Genomic DNA, 23,511 nt, shown 5'->3' on the forward strand with positions numbered 1-23,511 from the left:
CTTAAAAAGAAAAAGGAAAGAAAAGCGGAATCCCTTTTCATTTGATCTGAATCTTTTTTTCCCCCTCTCCCACTTGGTTAAGTTTTTATCAACTTCAGAGTTGCAACCAGCAAAAAGAGAAGGAGGAATTCAGCGTCCTTGTTCGTTTTTATTTGATATTTGTCCCTGGGGAAACTTTACATGATCGGTTGCCTTTTTGGCTGCTGGGTGTAGGGGATTTTTTTTTAAAAAAATTATCCCTGGTTTTCTCCGATAAGGGAGAGAAATTTTGGGGGTTACCCCTCCTTTTCTTCTTAAATTGACTGTCCCCCTCAAAAAAGTATCCATGTTTCTTCTGTTGATCATCGTCTGTTTTAACCTGGTTTGCTCAGCAACCCAAAGGGGTCCTTCAAGCAGATACGATGAAGAAATAATTTATCCTGAAAAATTGAATGCCACGTCGGTTTTGGGAGGTGAAGACCCATCCGGCACGCTTGAGAATGAAAATTCCCTCGATTACAACATGGATTCGGACCGACATCTGTCATTTCGACTCCAGATGTTTGGAGAAGAACTGATCCTCAATTTAGAGAAAGACCCTAGCTTTTTTTCAAAGGACTTGACCGTCCAATATTTGGGCAGATTGAAGCCGGTGGTGGACACTCTAACTGAACGGGGCAACTACTTCACCGGGACAATCAATTCGGATCCGGAATCGATCGTGGCAATCAACTTCGACGGGACCTCTTTGATTGGGGTGCTGCAATATCGGGGCACCGAATATCACATCCAGCCTCTGAGAGGGGGAACCCCGAACCAAGCAGGAGGAACCGAGGCCCACGTGGTGAGGAAGAAGATGTCGGACAAAGGGGATGGGCCAATGTGTGGGGTCGGCGCGCAGGCGCCGGAAGGCGCGCCCAGCGAGGAAGGAAAGCTGTGGGAGAAGATGGGCGCATCTCCCAGGAGAACCAAGGTAGGTTGATAAGTCCACCAGCTTCATGAAGGGGTGGTTGGTGAGGATGCTTAAGGTTTCTCAGGTGGGTTGGGGTCTTGGTTGGAATTTCTGAGGGAACATTCATTTTTAGAGAGTTTTCTCAGGTGGGTTGGGATCTCGGTTGGATCTTCTGAGGGAACATTTATTCTTAGAGAGTTTTCTCAGGTGGGTTGGGATCTCAGTTGGATCTTCTGAGAGAACATTCATTCTTAGACAGCTTTCTCTGGTCTAGAGTCCCACATTTGGGGAGCAAAAGGTTTCTTGGTGTCTCCTCCATCCCACGGACCCAATTTACCGTGTGTTCCTTCAACAGAGCACCAGGATCCTTTTCAGACCTGGTGGCCCATATCTGGTGCCAAGATTATCCCTCAGATCCAGCAGGAGCAAGGGTCCTGCCCCAGAAGGCTGTCAATTATGGTCTAAGTAGGAGATAAAAACTTACGATAGCCAGAGTTAACAAGGACTAAACCGCAATATGTCGGAAAGGAAGTCTGACGCTAACTTCTCCTCACCCAACTAGTTAACATTGAGAGAAGAGGGTTGGCACTGATAACGTTACCTAGTTGGGTCACGAGATGTCTGCGAGAAAACCACCAGACTCAGACACCCCAGTAAAGACAGACAGCAAAAGTTCTCATTTCTGGAAAGCAGCAAAGAGAGAAGTCTAGTTCTCAACATTGACTTGAGTTTCCAGAACAGAGGTGCGACAGATCAGATGAGGGCACCCCCAAACCACGATTTGCAGTCACGGATGACTTGAACTGGGTTTACTAGCAAGGTGGACATCTAAAGCCGAAAACGGGGTCCTCTGATTTATTATGGTAATTATTAATATAAAAGAGTTTGATCGAAGGGTTCAGGTGCCTGGTTGTAAAGCAGGAGACAGTGAATTCTAGTCCTGCCTTAGATATGAAAGCCAGCTGGGTGTCTCTGGGATAATCACCAGGAGACAGTGAGTTCTAGTTCTGCTTTAAGCAGGAAAGATGATTGGGTGACTTTGGGCCAATCACCAGGGGACGGTGAGTTCTAGTCCCGCCTTAGGCACGAAAGTCGGTTGGGTGACTTTGGGCCAATCACCAGGGGACGGTGAGTTCTAGTTCCGCCTTAGATATGAAAGCCAGCTGGGTGTCTCTGGGATAATCACCAGGAGACAGTGAGTTCTAGTTCTGCTTTAAGCAGGAAAGATGATTGGGTGACTTTGGGCCAATCACCAGGGGACGGTGAGTTCTAGTCCCGCCTTAGGCACGAAAGTCGGTTGGGTGACTTTGGGCCAATCACCAGGGGACAGTGAGTTCTAGTCCCGCCTTAGGCACGAAAGTCGGTTGGGTGACTTTGGGCCAATCACCAGGGGACGGTGAGTTCTAGTCCCGCCTTAGGCACGAAAGTCGGTTGGGTGACTTTGGGCCAATCACCAGGGGACGGTGAGTTCTAGTCCCGCCTTAGGCACGAAAGTCGGTTGGGTGACTCTGGGCCAATCACTAGGAGACGGTGAGTTCTAGTCCTGCAATCGTCACGAAAGCCACCCAGCTTTGACCCAGTCCCTCCCTCCCTCCCTCTCAGCCCAACCCACCTCACAGGGGTGTCGTTACAGTTGCCGGGGAAAACGAGAGGAGGATCAGCTACGTTCACCTCCTCGAATTGTTTACAAAAATCGTAGTGAAGGCACTCGGTTAAACAAACCCACTGATGCAAATTACAAAAAAATAAAATTAAAATTAAGATATACAAAGCCGGAGAAATGTTTTCCAGGCGGCGTGAGAGACCCCCAACCGTCTAACCCACCCACGATCCCCTCTAGCCCCACAGCCTGAACCCCACTTGCTGTAAGCTTTCGCTCCATTTTTCGGGGGGGGTTCGGTTATTCTCCCTCTGAACCCCCCAATACCCCAACAGTGTTGGACAGGGAAACGCAGCTGTACCTGTCTCTGGAGCTTGTCGAGAAAAAAAAAAAAACAACCCACCTCAGATTTGCCTTGGATGAAGGAACAACTGCCTCTGGTTTTAACAGTTGTGTGAATGTCGCCCCGAGTTCTGCCTGGCCCCAGCTACGCCCAGCTGTTAAAGCAGATTTTTTTTCTTTTCTTTTTTTTCCCCCCGCGAGGCAGGAATTTCCTCCGAAATGAGCCAGAGACAACTGGAGGGTGTGTGGGGGAAGAGAGAGAGAGAGAAAAAAAGGGGGTGGAATTAGGTTTTTCACGACAAACGACTGGTTTGAAACATCTGGGGTTTTTTTTCCCCCTCCTGGGTTTAGTCCAGCGTGGAAATTTGGGGTGTAAATGCAACCTTAAGGGATGCTTGGAGGGTGGGGGGTTGGAAGGAAAGAGTTTGGGGGTCAAAATCTTGGGGAGAGGGGGGGCACTCTGAGTTTTGGGGCTGTTTTGGTGGATTGGTAGCCCAGGAATTGGTGGGGGGGGCATTCCACATAAAGTATGTGGAAATGCAGCTGTGGCCAGGGGTTCACGATGCTCTGGGGCTCTCAGCCCCACACCGGAGCATCTCCCGTGCCTGTTCTCCTTCTGTACCAAAGTTTGAAGGATTTTTTGGGGGGCTTTGTGCCAGACCGGGAGGGGGCGGGGGAGAGTGGTAGCAAAAGCAGCCAAATTTGGCTGCCTGGAAAGCGACGGAAGAGAGTTTAACTCTCGCACGGCTAGACGGACGGATGGATGTTCGGGGAGCCCGGAGAAAAGCTTCCACAGGAGATCGCTTGGGCTGCTGGGAGGCAAATTGAGTTGGCTTGTGGGTTTGAAACCGGCCCCGTCGTCTCCCAAAAATGTCCCTCTTCTTGAAAAAGGCCTGAATACTTTTTTTTTTTTAAAAAATCTCCTTCCTTCAAGCACTGATGATGTTACCTAGTTGGGTAATAAGACGTCTGCAGGAAAACAATCGCGCACAGAGGGCACCAAGGACCCCACGGTGCTCTTCTGACTACTTCTTCTCCTCTTCCTCCTCCCAGAATTCCCCAGCCAGAAATCTGGGACTTGGAAGTCCCTCCATCTTTTAAAGCATGCTGGCTGGGGAATTCTGGGAGTTAAGACTTCCTTTAAGAAGCGATGCCACAAGTTGGTGTCTTCCCTGCCTTCCTTTTTTTCCTTCCTCTGGTCTTTCCCAGGAACTAATAATTTTTTTAAAAAAAAAATCCATGTCCAATACACCTTCTTCCTCCCATATTCCCCATGGCAACAACCTTGCGAGGCGGGCTGGGATGAGAGAAAGAGGGATTGGCTGAAAGTCACCTCAGTGGCTGTAGTGGCTAAGGCAGAACTAGAATTCCCAGTCTCCTGGTGATTGGGCCAAAGTCGCCTCCCTGGCTTTTGTTGTTAGAGCAGAACTAGAAGTCCCAGTCTCCTGGTGATTGGGCCAAAGTCGCCTCCCTGGCTTTTGTTGTTAAAGCAGAACTAGAATTCCCAGTCTCCTGGTGATTGGGCCAAAGTCGCCTCCCTGGCTTTTGTTGCTAAAGCAGAACTAGAATTCCCAGTCACCTGGTGATTGGTCGAAAGTCACCCGGCTGTCTTTTGTGGCTAAGGCAAAACTAGAACTCACTGTCTCCTAGGGATTGGTCCAAAGTTACAGGCTGGCTTTCATGCCTAAGGCAAAACTAGAACTCACCGTCTCCTGATGCTTGGCTCAAAGTCAACCCGCTGGCTTTTGTGGCTAAGGCAGAGCTAGAACTCACAGCCTCCTGGCGATCGACCCAAATCTAGCTTTCGTGGCTAAGACAGAACTAGAACTCACCGTCTCCTGATTTCTAGCCTAACCTTAATCCTTAACCACTAGGCCAGACTGCCTATACTCAACCTTGTGTGCCTCCCTTTCTCCCCGCAGCGCTTTGCTTCCATCCCACGCTACGTGGAAACCCTGGTCGTGGCCGACGAAGAAATGATGCGCTTTCACGGCGCAGGACTCAAGCCGTACTTGCTCACCATCATGGCGGCCGCCGCCAAGTTCTTCCGCCATCCGAGCGTCCAGAACCCCGTCAATTTGGTGGTGACCAGGCTGGTAGTGATCGGAGAAGCCAAGGACGGGCTGAGGGTCACCTCGAACGCGGCCGAGACCCTCCGCAACTTTTGCGCCTGGCAGAAAGGGCTGAACAAAGCCAGCGACAAAGACCCCGAGCATTTCGACACGGCCATCCTCTTCACCAGACAGGTGAGAAGATACACCTGTCCAGGGGTGGTATTTACTTACCTTCGCTACCGGTTCGCAAATGTGAGCGCGTGCATGCACAGAGCATCAGAAACGGGATGTGATGACGTCCGGGTAGGTGGGATTCGCCCGAACCGGATAGAACCGGCTGACTACCACCACTGCACCTTTCCCATCTCGCAGGCATCGGATTTGGATAAAAGAGACCTGAGTCTTTTGAGGGCCAGTGGCAACCTGATGTGTGTGGGGGGTCTTTAAGAGCATCTCGCGTGCACCTTCACAAAATGGAGAGGCGCAAAAGATTGATTTCCTAGAAGGAAATTGGAACAAAAGCTACCTGAAGTTCCTTCTAGAATGGTGTTTCTCCACCTTGGGGATTTTTCAGATAGGTGGACTTCCACTCCCAGCATGCCTCTGGGGAATTCTGGGAGTTGAAGTCCACTCACCTTAAAGCATTTTTCTGGGGGATTCTGGGAGTTGAAGTTCACTCACCTTAAAGCATTTTTCTGGGGGATTCTGGGAATTGAAGTCCACCCATCTTAAGGCAGGCTGGCTGGGGGATTCTGGGAGTCCAAGTTTTGAAGCCCACCACCCATCTTCAAGTATCCGATGGCACAAATGTTAGGAACTTTAAGCCTCGTGATTGAAGCGAGGGGAAAACAATAATTCACAATGCACGTTTCTCTCTTTTTTTGGCAGGATCTCTGCGGACGCTCCAGCTGTGGTACTCTAGGCATGGCAGATGTGGGCACTGTCTGTGATCCAACCCGCAGTTGTTCCATAGTCGAGGATGATGGGCTCCAATCGGCCTTCACTGCGGCCCATGAATTGGGTAAGTGGGATCAAATCGAGAAGATACCCCTAATCTGAATAAACTAAGCAGTTTAACTCCGGTCAAATCAAACTGGGTTTTATTGGACAGTTCTCCAGCTTGAAATAAATCAGACGACCTAGAATTAAGGAGAAATTTCCTGACAGTGAGAATAATTAACCAGTGGAACTCCTTGCCTCCAGAAGTTGTGGGTGTGCTCCCCATTTGAAGAGGAAAATTGGGCAGTCATTTGTTCAGAATGGTGTAGGGTCTCCTGCTTGAGTGGGGGGGGGGGAGCACGGACTAGATGACCTCCAAGGTCCCTTCGGACTCTTGTTATTCTGACAAACGTCAACGAGATTTATTGTCAGGGAAAATGCCACAGCTTTAGATGAGAGCGATAGCATCGGTTTTACTGTCCTTACCAGGCTGAGGTTCTCTCAATGTTGTTAAAGCTGGGTGGAAAAAACCAAGATCAATTTGTTTTGCTGAGGGAGGAAGAGGAGAATGAAAAAGAGGAAGGGGAAGATGAAAAAGGAGACTAGGAGGAGAGAGAGAAAGAGGAAAAGAGAAGGAAAAAGAGAGAGAGAAAGAGAGAGAGAGAGAAAGAGAGTGATAGAGAGAGGACGAGAAGGAAGAGAGAGAGGGAGAAGGAGAATGGGAGAGAAAGAGAAGGGAGAGAGCGATAGAGAGAGGAAGAGGAGGGAGAGAGAAGGAAAAGGAGAGAAAGAGAAAAAGAGAGAGAAAAAGGAGGAGAGAGAGAAGAAGAAAGAGAGAGAAGGAAAAGGAGGAGAAGGAGAAGGGAGGCACGGAGGGAGGGAGGGAGAGAGGGACAGAGAGAGGGGGGAGAGAGAGAAAGAGAAGGGAGAGAGCGATAGAGAGAGGAAGAGGAGGAAGAGAGAGAGAGGAGAAGGAAAAGGAGGAGAGAAAGAGAGAGAAACAATGAGAAAGAGAAAAAGAGGAGAAAGAGAGAAAAAGAATGATAAGGAGAAAGAGAAGGAGAAGGAGAGAGAAGGAGAAGGAGAAGGAGAAGGGAGGAACGGAGGGACAGAGAGAGAGAGAGAGAAAGAGAGAGAGCAAATCTGCTAATATCAACACATGGATAATAATTCAAATATTTCCACATTCTTGTTTCTGCTCAGCAAAACTTGGTCTATTGTGTGTCCAATATATTTACAATTATACTTTGGTTCCCGGGTTTATTTGAATGTAATCTTTGTCAACCCCTTTCGAAAGGCCGCGAGAGGGACTAGAAACTTGAGTTGAAGGGCAGAAAGCCTCCTGTTAGTGAACGAACGTAAACTAAGGGAATATCGCCCTGGTTGCCTCAGGAGGGGAGATCTGGATGAAGCAAAATTAAAATAATCCTTCTCGACCCGCAGGTCACGTCTTCAATATGTTGCACGACGACGACAAGCACTGCAAGGAATTGAACCGTCACAGCAATAGCCGCCACATGATGGCCTCCGTCATGTCTCCGGTCAATCCCGACGAGATGTGGTCCCCGTGTAGCAGCCGTTTCATTACCGATTTCTTGGACAATGGCCATGGTAGGATTCGGTCTCTCTTCTTGTCCATATCGCGTTCATTCTTGGCCCACGATTCTCCTTAACCCGCCTCTTCCTTTATAGGACCGTGTTTCCCCGAAAATAAGACTCTGACTTATATTTTTTTGAACCCCGAAATAAGCGCTAGGACTTATTTTTGGGGAGGTTTTATTATTTTGGGGCACATGGAGCAAGATGGGGCTCCTCTTACCGTCTTACCTGATTTCCAGCTCTTCGTTTAAATATTTTCGGGGAGGGCTTATTTTCGGCGGGAGGCTTATTTGAGCACATGTGCTCAAAAGCCCGATTGGGCTTATTATCAGGGGATGTCTTATTTTCGGGGAAACAGGGTAGATTTTTGTAAAAAATAAAATAAAATACAGGTATTCCTCAACTTACGACCGCAACAGAGCCCGGAATTTATGTTGCTCGGCGAGAATTTTTTTAAGGGAGTTCTGTCATGCTTTACGACTTTTTCTTGCCACGTTCGTTAAGGAAATCGCCGCAGTGGTTAAATCAGTCACACGGTCGTTAAATGAACAACAGCTACCCTATTGACTTTGCTCCTCCGAAGGTCACAAAAGGGGATCACCAGTGGTGGTATTCAGCTGGTTCTACCCGGTTCGCACGAACTGGTAGCGGCTGCTGCGGGAGGCTCCGCCCACCCGCTTTGATGTAATCACATCCCATTTTGGCCGCTCTGTGCATGCATGCTCTCACATTTGCAAACCGGTAGCGAAGGTAAGCGAATACCACCCACGTGACCCCGGGACATTGTGACCGTCATAAAACTGAATCGCACATATGAAAAAATGGTCATAAGTCACCCAGAAGGTCGCAAAAGGGGATCCCTCAACTCCAGGACACTGTGGCCATCATAAATATGAGTTGGATGCCCAGCGTTTGAATTTTGATAATGTGACCTTGGGGAATGCTACAACGGTCGTAAGTGTGAAAAACGGTCATAAGTAACTTGTTTCCCAGTGCTGTTGTGACTTCGGTGGCTCAACGAATGGTTCCAAGTCGAGAACTAGCTGTATGTCTAAATAATTCACGCCAGAGAAAAGAAAAGTTTGAAAAATTGAATTTTTGATAAGCCAACCTCTAAAAATTTTATTTTTTTTCTTCCTCTCCGTCCAGGGTCCTGCCTCTTAGACAAGCCCCACGAACCCCTGAAACTGCCCGCCGTCTTCCCCGGCAACAATTACAACGTGGACCAGCAATGCCAGCTGAGCTTTGGCACCGAATCCCGCCACTGCCCCAACATGCACCCGCCCTGCTCCTCCCTCTGGTGCACCGGCCAGATCAACGGACAGTTCATGTGCCAGACCAAATATTTCCCCTGGGCCGACGGGACGCCCTGCGGGGAAGGGAAGAGCTGCATGAGCGGTGAATGCATCAGCCACACGCAGCTGAAGGCCTACAATGTAAGTTCGATCACATAAGATCGAAAACCGTACAGGTAGTCCGCGAGTTACGACCGGTTGTTTGGCCAAATAAAATATTGCATTCCATTTTATCCGGTATTATTTTCTATTTTCTATTCTGTTCTGTTCTGTTTTACTCTACTCAAATTTTATTCTCTATTCTATTCTATTCTATTCTATTCTATTCTATTCTATTCTATTCTATTCTATTCTATTCTATTCTATTCTATTCTATTCTATTCTATTCTTCTGTTCTAGTCTATTCTATTTTCTACTCTTATCTACTTCTCTATTCTATTCTATTGTTTTGTATTTTATTATCTATTTCTCTATTCTATCCTATCCTATTCTTATTCTATTCTATTCTTATTCTATTCTATTATCTACTTTGTCTACTTCTCTATTCTATTCTATTCTATCCTTATTCTATTCTATTCAATAGAATAGAAATTCTATTCTATTCTATTCTATCTACATTTACTATTCTATTCTATTCTATTCTATTTTCTGTTCTATTCTATTCTATTTTCTATTCTTATCTACTTCTCTATTCTATTCTATTCTGTTTTGTATTTTATTATCTACTTCTCTATTCTATTCTATTCTATTCTATTCTATTCTATCCTATCCTATCCTATCCTATCCTATCCTTATTCTATTCTATTGAATAGAAATTCTATTCTATTCTATTCTATTCTATTCTATTCTATTCTATTCTATTCTATTCTATTCTATTCTATTCTATTCTATTCTATTCCATTCCATTCTATTCTATTCCTATCCTCTATATTCTATTCAACCTGTACCTCCTCTCTGTGATTATGATTTAGAACGCAGGATCTGAGATTTTGGGTTTTTTTTCTTCTTCTACATTTTGCGCCGTCCTCTTCACTCGATCCCTTGTAATCCTTGCAGATTCCCACAAACGGAGGTTGGGGCCCCTGGGGGCCATGGGGCGACTGTTCCCGCAGTTGTGGCGGTGGGGTTCAGTACTCGACCCGCGAATGCAACAAACCGGTTCCCCGAAACGGCGGCAAGTACTGCGAGGGGAAGCGGACTCAATTCCGTTCTTGCAACGTACAAGAGTGCCCAGATGGAAACGGTAAGCTCAGAGATATATTTCTATATATCTATATCTATCTTATCTATATCTATCTATCTCTATCTCTATCTCTATCTCTATATATCTATCTCTAGATCTATCTATATCATCTGTCTATTTCTATATCTATTATATATCTCTCTATCCTTCCTATCTATCTATCTATCTATCTATCTATCTATCTATCTATCTATCTATCTATCTATCATCTATCCTCTCTCTCTATATATATATATATATTAACACCCTCTCTCTATCCTATCTATCTATTTATCTATCCTCTTTCTCTCTATATATATATATTAACACCCTCTCTCTATCCTATCTATCATCTATCCTCTCTCTTTCTCTCTCTATATGTATTAACACCCTCTCTCTATCCTATCTATCTATCATCTATCTATCTACCTATCTATCCTCTCTCTCTTTCTCTCTCTCTCTATATATAAACACCCTCTCTCTATCCTATCTATCTATCATCTATCTATCATCTATCCTCTCTCTTTATATATATATTATATATATATATATAATTATATATTTCTATATAAATATAAATATATATATATATATATAAAATTTATATTTCCCTGATAAAGAAATAAAGGGAGACTAGTATAGATCTATTTCAAGCTATTTAGATTATATATATAATCTATATCTATATCTATCTATATATCTATAATCTATCTATCTCTATATATCTATTAACTCTCTCTCTCTCTCTCTCTCTCTCTCTCTCTCTCTCTCTCTCTCTCTCTCTATATATATATATATATATATATATATATATATATATATATATATATATATATATATGCATATTCTTTCTAGCCAGGTTTTACCTATGTAAACTTAGTTGTTCTTCAGCCCTAGGTTCTGTGAAATCTCATTCACAAGTTCTTGGGCCCTTTTTCTGCTGCCAAACTGCAACTCTGTGTTGCTTCCTGGGAGTTGCAGTTTGGCAGCAGAAAAAGGGCCCAAGAACTTGTGAATGAGATTTCACAGAACCTAGGGCTGAAGAACAACTAAGTTTACATAGGTAAAACCTGGCTAGAAAGAATATGCACATAAAAGCCTATGAAAAAAGAAAAAAAAAAAGATATATATATATATATATATATATATATATATATATATATATATATATATAATCTATTAACCCGCTCTGTCTATCCTATCTCTCTCTCTCTCTCTCTCTCTCTCTCTCTCTCTATCTATCTATCTCTATCTCTATCTCTTTATCTATCTACATATTTTTTATAATGGGCCCAACAGCGTCTCGTTCAAAAAAAATGTGAACAATGAGAGGATGCGAGCCAGGGAAAACAATTTCGAAGCACAAAGGGTCAGCGGAAGGGAGGGTCCCGTTTTTCTGATTTATGACCAGCCATGAATGCCAGACCGGAGCCAAACTATGCTCTGGCAACAGATGTTTACCGGGAGGAATTTCAGAGCGAGATTCCAGAACGAAACACGCTTGGCTCGCTAGACTGAAAATAATAGATTTGTATTCTACAGTGGTTAGTATTCTAGAATCTGGAGGGGAAGAGATCTAAGATAAAACACAGGTAGTCCTCAAATTATGACGGTTTGTTTAGTGACCGAAGTTATAATGGCACAGAAAAGAGGGATTTACGACCGCTTTTCACACTTATGACCGTCCAGAATCCTCGTGGTGGCGTGGTCAAAATTCAGACGCTTGGCAACTGACTCATATTTACGACGGTTGCAGTCTCCCGGGGTCACATGATCTTCTGACGGTCAAAGTCAGATTCGCTTAACAACCACATCGTTAACTCCACAATGGCGGTGGAGTTCCCTTAACAATTGTGGCAAGGAAGATGGTGAAAACGGAGCCAAAATTCTCTTTTAATAACTGTCTCGTTTAAGCCACAGAAAGTTTGGGCTCAATGGAGGTTGTAGGTCGAGGACCACCAGTAAAGTCCTCGACTTATGACGGCAAGAATGGTAGTCCTCGGCGTACGACGGGGGAACTTTTGTTTTTTCCTTCCCAAAATTGATTCAAGGATGGGATTTTTTTTATATTTCTCCAGCTCTGACTTTCCGTGAGCAACAGTGTGCCGTGTACAACCACCGAACGGACATGTTCAAAGATTATCCATCGCCCATGGACTGGGTGCCACGTTACAGCGGCGTGGCCAAGCGTGATCAATGCAAGCTGACTTGCCAATCCCATGCCTTGGGTTACTATTACGTGCTGGAGCCAAGGGTAAGTTTTATGCCAGGAAACCAGGACTTCGGTCTTTACCGTAAACGAGCGTTTGGGGATATCTTCCCTCAGATGTGCTCTGGTGGTCGCCAATTTCTCATCCGGTGGCCGCCATCATCTGGATACGCCGCAGATCGAGGGAACGGGTCTAAATTGGGATTGCTCCTTCATTTCAGGTGGCTGATGGGACGCCCTGCTCGCCGGACTCTACCTCAGTCTGTGTCCAGGGACGCTGTGTCCACGCCGGCTGTGACCGCATCATCGGGTCCAAAAAGAAGTTTGACAAATGCATGGTGTGCGGCGGAGACAACTCGCGATGCACCAAAGTCTATCGTTCTTTCACCAAGCCTCAGTAAGTGGCCTTCGGGCTTAAGATGTTGAAAATATGGTTTTAAAAAAGGGATTGGAGAACCCTTGGTGTGAAATAGTGTAGGGTTTCCTGCTTGAGCAGGGAGTTGGACTAGAAGACTTCTAAATTCCCTTCTAACTCTGGCATTCTATTTCCTTCCTTCCTTCCTTCCTTCCTTCCTTCCTTCCTTCCTTCCTTCCTTCCTTCCTTTCCTTCCCCCCTCCCTCTACTTCCTCCCTCCCTCCCTTCCTTCCCCATCACTGGAGGTTTTCAATAAGAGATTGAATAGCCATTTGTCTGAAATGATAAGGTTTCCTGCTTGAGCAGGGGGTTGGAATAGAGGACCTCTAAAGTCCCTTCCAACCGTGTTACTCTGTTTTTTTCCTTCCTTCCTTCCTTCCTTCCTTCCTTCCTTCCTTCCTTCCTTCCTTCCTTCCTTCCATTCCCATCCCACTCTGGGGCCAGCCAGAGGTGGTATTTGCCAGTTCTCCGAACTACTCAAAATTTCCGCTACCGATTCTCCGAATACTCAAAATTTCCGCTACCGGTTTGCCAGAACCTGCTGAATTTCACCCCTGAACTGACCCCCTCCTCTTTGTGTCAGCCTCTCAAATCCAAATCGAGTCTATCTTTCCCACTCTTTATGATCCAAGCTATTCATCCTAGCGTGCTTCCCCGGGAGGATTAATCAAGTTTCAAAGCGAACGGTTGGAAGGTTTGCCCAAGCGAACCCATGCTGAAACATCTGGCTTTTCCAGATGTAATATGTTTGGATCCCCTGTGATTTCAAAGCCTCTTTTCTCTTTGGTTTCCCACCGCCCCGCCCCCCCCCCCCAAAAAAAAATCTCTTACAAATTGTAAATTATGAGTCACCTTCTCCTATATCCTACGCGGGTTTTTTTGGTCCAGCGAGCTCGCCTGCCCGGCTGCCAAGCTAACCACTCCTTCTGTATATTTCTTATTTTTATAAAACTCGATGCCACGTGTACAAGGAGCTTGTAGGATTATTAACTTGCTTCGGGGGTTCGTGACACCGGGATATCTGGGCACATTTTTTTTTTTTTTTTTAAATTGATTTATATGCCGCCCTTCTCCGGAGACTCAGGAAGGGCTTACAATGTGCTAAGCAATAGCCTTCATCCTTTTGTATATTTATATAAAGTCAGTTTATTGCCCCCACAATCCGGGTCCTCATTTTACCTACCTTAGAAAGGATGGAAGGCTGAGTCAACCTTGAGCCTTGGCGAGATTCGAACCCTGCAGTAATTGCAGGCAGCTGGTCTTAATAACCAGCTTAATAACAGGGTGCCTTAGACCACTGTACTACCAAGGCTCTTGAAGGGCTGGATGGTCCCACTTGAGATTTGAGAGGAAGGCATGGCGTTCGAAAGAGAGCTAAAACGTTAAATGTCGGCTCTTTTTTTTCAACCCGATTTCGACGTTATAATTATTGTCAGCTCTATGATACCCGGTGATCATACGGTGATACCCGTATGATACGATTGGGGTGGGCTATATAAATATGGCAAAAATAAACAGACGAAAAGGGGAAAGTCGATGCTTTTATTTATCGATTTATTTCAAATTTCTGCACCGCCGCGTCTCGCTGAATTTAGTTTGGAGCCAGGGAGGCCAGTTTAATGGCAGGGTGAAAATGTTGGCTTAAGAAACCAGGAGACGGGGAGTTCTAGTTCTGCCTCAGGTAGGAAAGCTGGCTGGGTGAGTTTGGAGCAATCACCAGGAGACTGGGAGTTCTAGTCCCGCCTTTGGAATGAAAGCCAGCTGGGTGACTGGGACAATCGCCAGGAGACCGGGAGTTCTAGTCCCACCTTAGATCTTAAAGCCAGCTGGGTGACTTTGGGCCAATCACCAGGAGTTGGTGAGTTCTAGTCCTGCCTTTAGGCAGGAAAGCCAATTGGGTGGCTTTGGGCCAATCACTAGGAGACTGTGAGTTCTAGTCCTGCCTTAGGCAGGAAAGCCAATTGGGTGACTTTGGGCCAATCACTAAGAGACTGTGAGTTCTAGTCCTGCCTTAGGCAAGAAAGCCAATTGGGTGACTTTGGGCCAATCACTAGGAGACTGTGAGTTCTAGTCCTACCTTAGGCACGAAAGGCAGCTTGGTGACTCAGGACCAATCACCAGGAGATTGTGAGTTCTAGTCCCGCCTTAGATAGGAAAGCCAACTGGGCCGATCACCAGGACAGGGTGAGTTCTAGTCCCTCTTCCTCAGCTCAACCCGCAGGGTTGTTGTTCTGGGGAAAACAGGAGGAGGAAGGGATATATTATAGGTATGTCCACCATCTTGAGCGACTTATAAAGCAATAGACATCTTACTGAATCCCTCATTCCTTTCAAGCTCAGCCTTTCACCTTCCTACATCTTATTTCTCCAACCCGCAGGTACGGCTACAACGACGTGGTCACCATCCCTGCCGGAGCCACCAGCATCCTGATCCGTCAGATCAGCAGCTCAGCCACGTCCAGCGACGGCATCTACCTGGCCCTCCGCCGGCAGGACGGCTCCTACGCCCTGAACGGCAATTACGTCTTGATCCCCTCCGAACAGGACATCCAACTTCGGGGCGGCGTCACTTTGCGCTACACCGGGGCCACCAAACCCATGGAGATGATCACCGGCCCGGGACCGTTGAAAGAGCCGCTCACCGTGCAAGCGTTGGTGGTGTCCGATCAGAAGACCCCTCGTCTGAAATACACCTTCTTCGTCCCCAAGCCTTCGAAACGCCTCTCGAACCAGTGGCTGAAGCAGAAAGCTCGAATTTTGGAGGTGCTACAGAGTCGGCGAGGACGTAAATAGGGCCTCTTGGCACGAGGATGTGGGGCAGGGGTCTCAAACTCTTCCCGTCCCCCCCCATCCCCACTTTGGAGAAGGCCGGGAGCTCCCGGGGAGAGGTTCCCCCCTTGCCTGTCTTTGCAAAGAGGATCCCCCGTTGTGAGGGACCCGGGGCAGAAAGACTCGAATTGTTCGGCAAAGGCTGGTATTGGGGAGGGGTCTTTTCTGTTTCTCGGCTTGCCACGGACAATGCGCTTGGACGTTAAGCGAAGCAGGAGCCAGATCTGGGACCAGGGAGAGGGGAGGAAAGGCAACGAAGCAGCCAGAAATGGCCACGGCGGGGTTAAATTTAGCACTGGTTTGTTAGGTTGAATTCATTCTCTCCGGGGAGATTTGCGGGGGGAAGAACGTGGAAAGAACGGACGGAAAAGACGAACGAGAGAAATCTTTTGGGAAAAACCTAAAAGAAGGAAAATAAAGGGACTCGGTGGGAACAGAAATATGGAGAAGCCGAAGTAAACGGAGACCGAGCGTGGTCTCATGTACCACGGCCGGACTTGGGTTCGCGTCCGGCCGTACCTGTAGTATATTTATTATTTCATCTATTTATTGTGTTCTTTTTTGGGGGAAGCAAAGAGGAGTCGGGGAAGGGGGAAGATAGGCGATCGGCCACGCCCCCTTTTGAGACTCAAGCAGGCGGCCTCGCAGTTCCTTCGCTCGGTAGTCCTCGACTTATGACCGTGCCACCTGCGCGCCTAGGCAATGTCCAACGAATTTTACATCCGATTTTTACGGTCTTTTCAGCCACGGCGGTTAAAACTGATCCCTGCCAGTTCTTAAGTGAATCTGGTCGTTAAGTGAACCCGGCTTCCCGCCTGGAATTTTGCTCATGGGAGGGTCAAAAAATGGCGATCACGTCTCTCACACACACAGCCACAACCGTCATAAAATACATCCCGGTTACCAAAAAAGCCCAAATTTTGGCCATGGGGATGCTGCACCTCATTAAGCGCGAGGACTGGTTATATGTTACTTCGTCTTCAGTTGATGTTAGGACTTGGAACCGTCGTTAAACAAATGGTCGTAAGTTGAGGACTGCCTGTATTGTATGCCCACAGGTTTCTTGGGACGGCCAGGAAAGATATGTCCATCTACTGTGTCTACCTCATTCTTGGAGAGCTTCCTCCTCGGTTAATGTCTTCTCCTGCTTCTAAGAATGTTCTTCTGTCTTTGGTTGGTGGGAACCCATCTCTTCAAGGTCTAAATCCAACCTTCATCTAACTTTTTAAGATGAAATTGCAGACCTGGGGTAGGACAACCTACCTCATCCCATCCCATCCCTTTTGAGGAGCAAGGGTTTCAATCTCCGCTGCTAAGGTCCTTCCAACCCTACCTTGCTTCCAGATCTGGTTTCTCAACCTTGGTCCCTTGAACTTCAAGTCATCTCGCTTCAAGACTTCGCCTTCCAGAATTCCCCGGCCAACTCAAGTGTCCTCTTCTGGGTCTCATAACCAGCTGGGCCTGGTTGACTTGGGAGTCAACCCTGGAGATCAGCTTGGCGGAAACCCCATCCTGGGTCTACCTTGTTGACGTCCTCCAGGGAAATTTTGGGGAGTTGGAAGTCCGTCCTTTTTTTCAAGACGGTCAAGGTTGAGGAACATGGCTCCAGAAGCCACGGCGAGAGATCCTTTTTGCACCGTTGACCCAAAGGGTTGGGCCCTTGAAGGACCTCCAAATTGGGGTGGGGGAGCAAAGTAATGGAACATCTGGAGAAGATGACCTCGAATGGAGAAATCAGCTTTGCAGGCCAACGTCCTTCTTTGCTCACATTAGAAGAGGTGAAAGTCCACATGTCAACCTTGGCAGCTAACCCTGCCTTATGTTGTCTACCTATTTCTCACCTCCTTCTCCAGGAGGTTGTCCTACCTAAACATCAGCTTGAACTTCTTCCTATGCTCCTCCTAAGACCTTTCCAAGTTCTTCTCTTTTGCGAACCGCTCTTCAGCCTGGCTTGATCTTCTCATGGGGGTCCCCCATCCTAGAGAATCTCCCCCAAATTTCCCCCTGGAGGGGTGGATCTATTTAAACCCTCTGTAGAACCAGAGGGAACTCCTTCAATGCAAACCCCCCCTCCCCAATTTCTCCTGTGGCTAAAGGGATTGCCGACTGAAGTTAATTTAATTAAGTTATAATTTAACGGGCAAACAGCAGAAGTCCAGGTCTCTCCTGAACTCCGAGGCGAGTCCCCCGGGGCCAGGAAGCAGGGGCCTGGGTATCCGTTGGGTTAATAAGCATTATGTTAATATTATTAATTATGGTTTATTAATGGTTTGTTTTCCGAAAAGCAATAAAAAAGCTGTTTTATTTATTTAAGGCTATTTATAAAGTCACTCCTGGTTCTTGCATGGTTCTTTATGGGGATGAAACCCAGGTTGAGGCAGGGGGCAGGGGGCGGAAAAGTCAGTCTGCTGGCTAGGGAATTCTGGGAGTTGAAGTCCATATACCTTAACACACTGGGAATTCTGGGATTTAAAATTCACCCATTTTAAAGCAGGCTGCCTGAGGAATCCTGGGAGGTGAAGTCCACACACCTTAACACACTGGGAATTCTGGGATTTGAAGTCTACTCATCTTAAAGCCGGCTGGCTGGGGAATCCTGGGAGGTGAAGTCCACACACCTTAACACACTGGGAATTCTGGGATTTGAAGTCTACTCATCTTAAAGCAGGCTGCCTGAGGAATCCTGGGAGGTGAAGTCCACACACCTTAACACACTGGGAATTCTGGGATTTGAAGTCTACTCATCTTAAAGCCGGCTGGCTGAGGAATCCTGGGAGGTGAAGTCCACACACCTTAACACACTGGGAATTCTGGGATTTGAAGTCTACTCATCTTAAAGCCGGCTGGCTGAGGAATCCTGGGAGGTGAAGTCCACACACCTTAACACACTGGGAATTCTGGGATTTGAGGCCCACCCATCTTAAAGCCAGCTGGCTGAGGAATTCTGGAAGTCCATACACCTTAACACACTGGGAATTCTGGGATTTGAAGTCTACTCATTTTAAAGCAGGTTGGCTGAGGAATCCTGGGAGGTGAAGTCCACACACCTTAACACACTGGGAATTCTGGGATTTGAGGCCCACCCATCTTAAAGAAGGCTGACTGGGGAACTCTGGGGTTTGAAGTCCACATACCTTAAAGCAGTCTTGCTGAGGAATCTGGGAGTTGTAGTCCATCCACCTTAAAGCATGCTGGCTGGGGAATCCAGGAGTTGAAATCCACTAATCTTAAAAAAGGCTGTCTGGGGAATCCTGGAAGTTGAAGTCCACACACCTTAACACACTGGGAATTCTGGGACTTGAGTCCCACCCTTCTTAAAGAAGGCTGACTGGGGAATTCTGGGAGGCGAAGTCCACCCATCTTAAAGCAGCCTTGCTAAGGAATCTGAGAGTTGTAGTCCACCCACCTTAAAGCATGCTAGCTGGGCAATCTGGGAGTTGAAATCCACCCAACTTAAAAGACAGTTGGTTGGGGAATTCTGGGAACTGAAGTCCACATACCTTAAGGCAGCCTTGCTGAGGAATCTGGGAGTTGTAGTCCAAACATCTTAAAAGCAGGCTGGCTGGGGAATTCTGGGGGATTGAAGTGCGCCCTTCTTAAAGCCGTGTTGAGAAACCAAAGAGCCTTGGTAGTACAGTGGTCTAAGGCACCCTGTTATTAAGCTGGTTATTAAGACCAAATGCCTGCAATTACTGCAGGTTCGAATCTCGCCAAGGCTCAAGGTTGACTCAGCCTTCCATCCTTTCTAAGGTAGGTCAATTGAGGACCCAGTTTGTGGGGGCAATAAGCTGACTTTGTATAAATATACAAAAGGATGAAGGCTGTTGCTTAACGCATTGTAAGCCGCCCTGAGTCTCCGGAGAAGGGCGGCATCTAAATCAAAAATATAAAATAAAAAAAATAAATAAATAAAAAGAAACACCGATATAGGGAAAGCAGAGAGACCCACAAAAAGAGGCGACACATAATTCTTGACATTTGAGGATCTTCTGCCTAGCCCAATCTGGAATTTCGTTTTTTTTTTTTTTTTGGGAGGGGGGGGACATTCAAGGAACCGAGATCAGTTACAAAAGCAGCTGTTGGCCAGGAAGGATGCTTGGAAAAGACGACGTTGATGGGATCAACAGCTGGTCTCTGCAGCCGGGAAGGGTGGGGAAATCTACTGCCTGCTTTATGGCTTCTTCAGATCCATCCTCAGTCCAAGCGGGACGGCTGGCGCCCCGCCATTTCGGCTTTTCCCACAATGCCCCAGCGGTACACCCCCCACCACCACCACGATGAGTTCTGGGAAATTTGTCTTTTTTGCTCGGTTCCTGCTCAGTCAGGATTGCCCTCCATCCCACGGACAGGATCCCAAAGTCCGCCGGGATCTTTTTTAAGACGGCGGAGCGAGACCTGGGAAGGATCGGACGATGCATTCCCACATTATCTACTTGCAAGAAGTCCAAGTTTTCCTGTCCTCTCCCCCCTCCGCCCCCCCCCCCCGATAGTTACAACAGGTGTCATTTATGCCAAAAAATTTCTAGCTTTTCTTGAGTTTCTCTTCCCCACGCAGAGATGCCGAAGATAAGAGACACGGAGACGGAGATAAACGTTTATAGGTATGTACTGTTCAGCTCCACCCATCCAACGGCGGACTCTGAGAAATGCACCTGGATTTTCCCACGAGCAAAACATCCCCAAATTCAGTGTCTTTGGAGATTCTCCATCATCCGTTTGTTTGTTTGTTTTCTTCCCAAACATTTAACGGGATTTTCTTGTTTTTTTCCTTGAAAACATCTCGCTTTCGCATCCAAGAAACGAAGCGAAGAAGCTCCTCGGAGGAGAAGCGAAAGGTTTTCAAAGGAAAAAACAAAAAAGTCCAGTTGATTATTTTAGGGGGGGAAAAATACGTTTTTGGGTCCCCAAATTAACCACCCCAAAATACACGTGAGGCACCGACGTTCAGCAAGGCCTCTCCAATTGTCCAAATGGATGAGGTGGGTGAAAAGGGCCACTGAGGCAATTACAGATAGTCCTCGACTTACAACGGTTCGTTTAGTGACCGTTTGAAATGACAACGGCATGTGAAAATGATTTTTCACGCATACGACAGTTGCCGCGTCCCCACAGCCACGGGATCAAAATTCGGAGGCTTGGCGACGGACGGTGGTGGCGTCCCGAGGTCAGGCGGTAAGCGAGGCAGATTCGCTTAACGACCATGTGACTAACTTAACAACAGCCAGCGATTCGCTTAACAAGGGCAGCAGGGGGGGGAAATCGTAAAATGGTGCAAAACTTGCTTAACAAAAGTTTCTCGCTTAGCGAAACAGGAATTGGAGGCTCAATTGTGGATCTTAAGTCGAGGATTAGCCGTATACTGAATTTTTTTGGGAAGCATCTGAGTTCATTTGAGATCCCGATAGCTGAATTCATTCGTTTTCTGGGTTTCACAAGATGCCAAACCGGGAAGTAACAAAACGGGGCAAGTTTGCGCAATGCGCTAAGCACCCCCTGCATCCATGCAGCTGTTGCCTCCGACAGATGTTTCTGCAAGTTTAGATCTGCTTTCGCAACGTACAAATTGGATAAGCCTGCTTTTAAAAAAAATAAACAAACTCCCTTTGCTCCAAAATCTTTTCCATCTGAGCTCTTCCAGCCCATTTTTTTTTTTTTTTTTTTAAATCTGCAAATAAGGTTTCTCAAGGAAAGGAAGGGCGAGATTCTTAAACTCGGAACATTATCTTGATGTTTATCTCAGGTGTTTACTCGGAGGAGTAAAAAGCAGGTATAGTTTGCACATTCGAAGTCCGCGTTTTTGTGGGTTGGTGGGGTTTTTTTAATGAATTGTCAGTTTTGCAAATTTGCGCCCGCGGGATGGTGGTTCTGGATGTGACTCAGAGGGGGTGTCGTGAAATTTGCATGGAATTAGAGTCTTCTTAAAGCTTACTGGCTGGGGAATTCTGGGAATTGAAGTCCCACCCCCATCTTAAAGCATTCTGAGGAATTCTGGGAGTTGAAGTCCATCCATCTTAAAGCATTCTGATTGGGGAATTCTGGGAGTTGAAGTCCATCCATCATGAAGCTTTCTGACTGGGGAATTCTGGGAGTTAAAGTCCACCTATCTTAAAGCATTCTGACTGGGGAATTCTGGGAATTGAAGTCCATCCATCTTAAAGCATTCTGACTGGGGAATTCTGGGAATTGAAGTCCATCCATCATGAAGCTTTCTGACTGGGGAATTCTGGGAGTTGAAGTTCACCTATCTTAAAGCATTCTGACTGAGGAATTCTGGGAATTGAAGTCCATCCATCATAAAGCTTTCTGACTGGAGAATTCTGGGAGTTGAAGTCCATCCATCTTAAAGCATTCTGACTGAGGAATTCTGGGAGTTGAAGTCCATCCATCTTAAAGCATTCTGACTGGGGAATTCTGGGAGTTGAAGTCCATCCATCATAAAGCATTCTAACTGAGGAATTCTGGGAGTTGAAGTCCACCTATCTTAAAGCATTCTGACTGAGGAATTCTGGGAGTTGAAGTCGCCACCCATCTTAAATCAAAGTGACTGAGGAATTCTGGGAGTTGAAGTCCACCCATCTTAAAGCATGCTAGCTTGGGAATTCTGGGAGTTGAAGTCCACCCATCTTAAAGTCGCCAAGGTTGAGAAATACTGATCTAGCCAGAACAGATCCCAGCTTCTATCAGCCCCAGGGATCCGAAACAGGGAAGGAAGAGCCAGCCGTCGCCCGATTTGAGCAGCGACGGTGAAGTTCATTCCCGGAAGTACATCCATCTGCTGATGGAACTGCTACCCGTTTGTCTGTTATTTTAAAACCGCCGATGAGGCAGCCTCAATAAATAAAGTTAATAAATAAAGTCTATTTACAGGTAAACAGGGGGCCAGGGGACGGGTTTGGAGGAGGCAGGAGAGAAAATTCTGGGTAAAAAAAGGAATCTTATGCCTTGTTTTGCGCAGGAAGGGTGAGGTCGAGGGGGGACACTCTGCCCACCCCCCCAGCAGTGAAAAAAATAGGGTGGTGAATGTGTTTCGTGGCTCATCGCCATGAAATAGGGAGACAAACTGAGCAGGTAAAAATGTACGTTTCTTTAACCAGGTCTCTCGGGAGAGGTAAGTAGGATCTGAACCCAGGACCTGAAAGGAGCTGGAGAGGAAGGGTGGGGGGGGGCTTGCAAAGCAAAAAGGGATCACACTCACAACGAAGAGGGACGCTGAGTTTTTGTGTTCGGGAAGGCGTGGTCCCTATTTTTTGGGACTGACCTGGCTGTTTTCGGGAACGAGGGGGATAGAGCAAATGCTAGAGCGGGAGATCCAAAGCTCCCCGATTTAAATACGGTAGGTCCTTCGCTTACAACCATTTGTTCGAAGTTACGACGGGACCGGAAAAAAACGGTCGGAGGGGAGGCGGGGAAATCCAGGTTTGCTTATGAATGGTGCGATTCGCTTAACAGCTGCAGCGATGGACTTAAAAAAAAAAAAAAATTTAAAAAAAAGTTCGTCAAATCGAACTGCGGGTCGCCGAACGAGCGCCTCGCTTAGCGACGGAAAGCACCGCTGGTTTCCCCACCGTGGTCGTAAGTGGAGGAGCAGCTGTATTTAATCAAGCTGGGGGCGTGGGGCAAGCCGAAAGGGATGTCAATTTTAGGCCTTCCCTACCTGTTGAACTCCTGTCTGGGAGCCCAACGGGCTTCGTAAGGGAAGGTCAGGATTAAGAGTAATCGACTGATCTACCAATGACAGAAACGATTCCGGCTTCACCCCGGGGATTTCTCGTTTCTTGGACGGTGGGAGATCTGGTCTCTGGGGAAGAGTTTACGAGTCACACGTCCCATTTCTGTTTCGCGGTCCAAGCTATTCGTCCAAAAACTCTCTCGTGCCGGCTATAAGCACGGACGGCTGTTCGAAGAAGTGCACCATGGGCCAGGAGTTCAGGAGTGGTACTCACTTACCTTCGCTACCGGTTTGCATTTGCAAATGCGAGCGCGCGCACCCACCTCCGCGCATATGCAGGGCCTGGTGCGCATGTGCAGAGCGTCAAAAGCAGGACGTGATGACGTCCGGGCGGGTGGAGCCTCCTG

The 23,511-nt window shown here is 46.9% G+C and overlaps 1 protein-coding gene across 1 annotated transcript; it reads left to right on the top strand.

Annotated features, from left to right (window-relative positions):
- The first annotated feature begins 356 nt into the window (after nucleotides 1–356).
- Nucleotides 357–17,747, top strand: ADAMTS4 (ADAM metallopeptidase with thrombospondin type 1 motif 4). Its single transcript, XM_070950290.1, has 9 exons — nucleotides 357–952; nucleotides 4,796–5,119; nucleotides 5,816–5,948; nucleotides 7,310–7,477; nucleotides 8,615–8,901; nucleotides 9,817–10,003; nucleotides 12,061–12,236; nucleotides 12,413–12,588; nucleotides 14,985–17,747. Exons 1-9 carry the CDS (start codon nucleotides 503–505, stop codon nucleotides 15,397–15,399), a joined length of 2,316 nt encoding a protein of 771 aa, XP_070806391.1. The 5' UTR covers nucleotides 357–502; the 3' UTR covers nucleotides 15,400–17,747.
- Nucleotides 17,748–23,511: the final 5,764 nt, after the last annotated feature.

Source organism: Pituophis catenifer, unplaced genomic scaffold, assembly GCF_029215685.1.
Source record: "Pituophis catenifer annectens isolate HBS135680 unplaced genomic scaffold, rPitCat1.0.hap2 SCAF_10, whole genome shotgun sequence".
Classification (NCBI taxonomy): Eukaryota; Metazoa; Chordata; class Lepidosauria; order Squamata; family Colubridae; genus Pituophis; species Pituophis catenifer.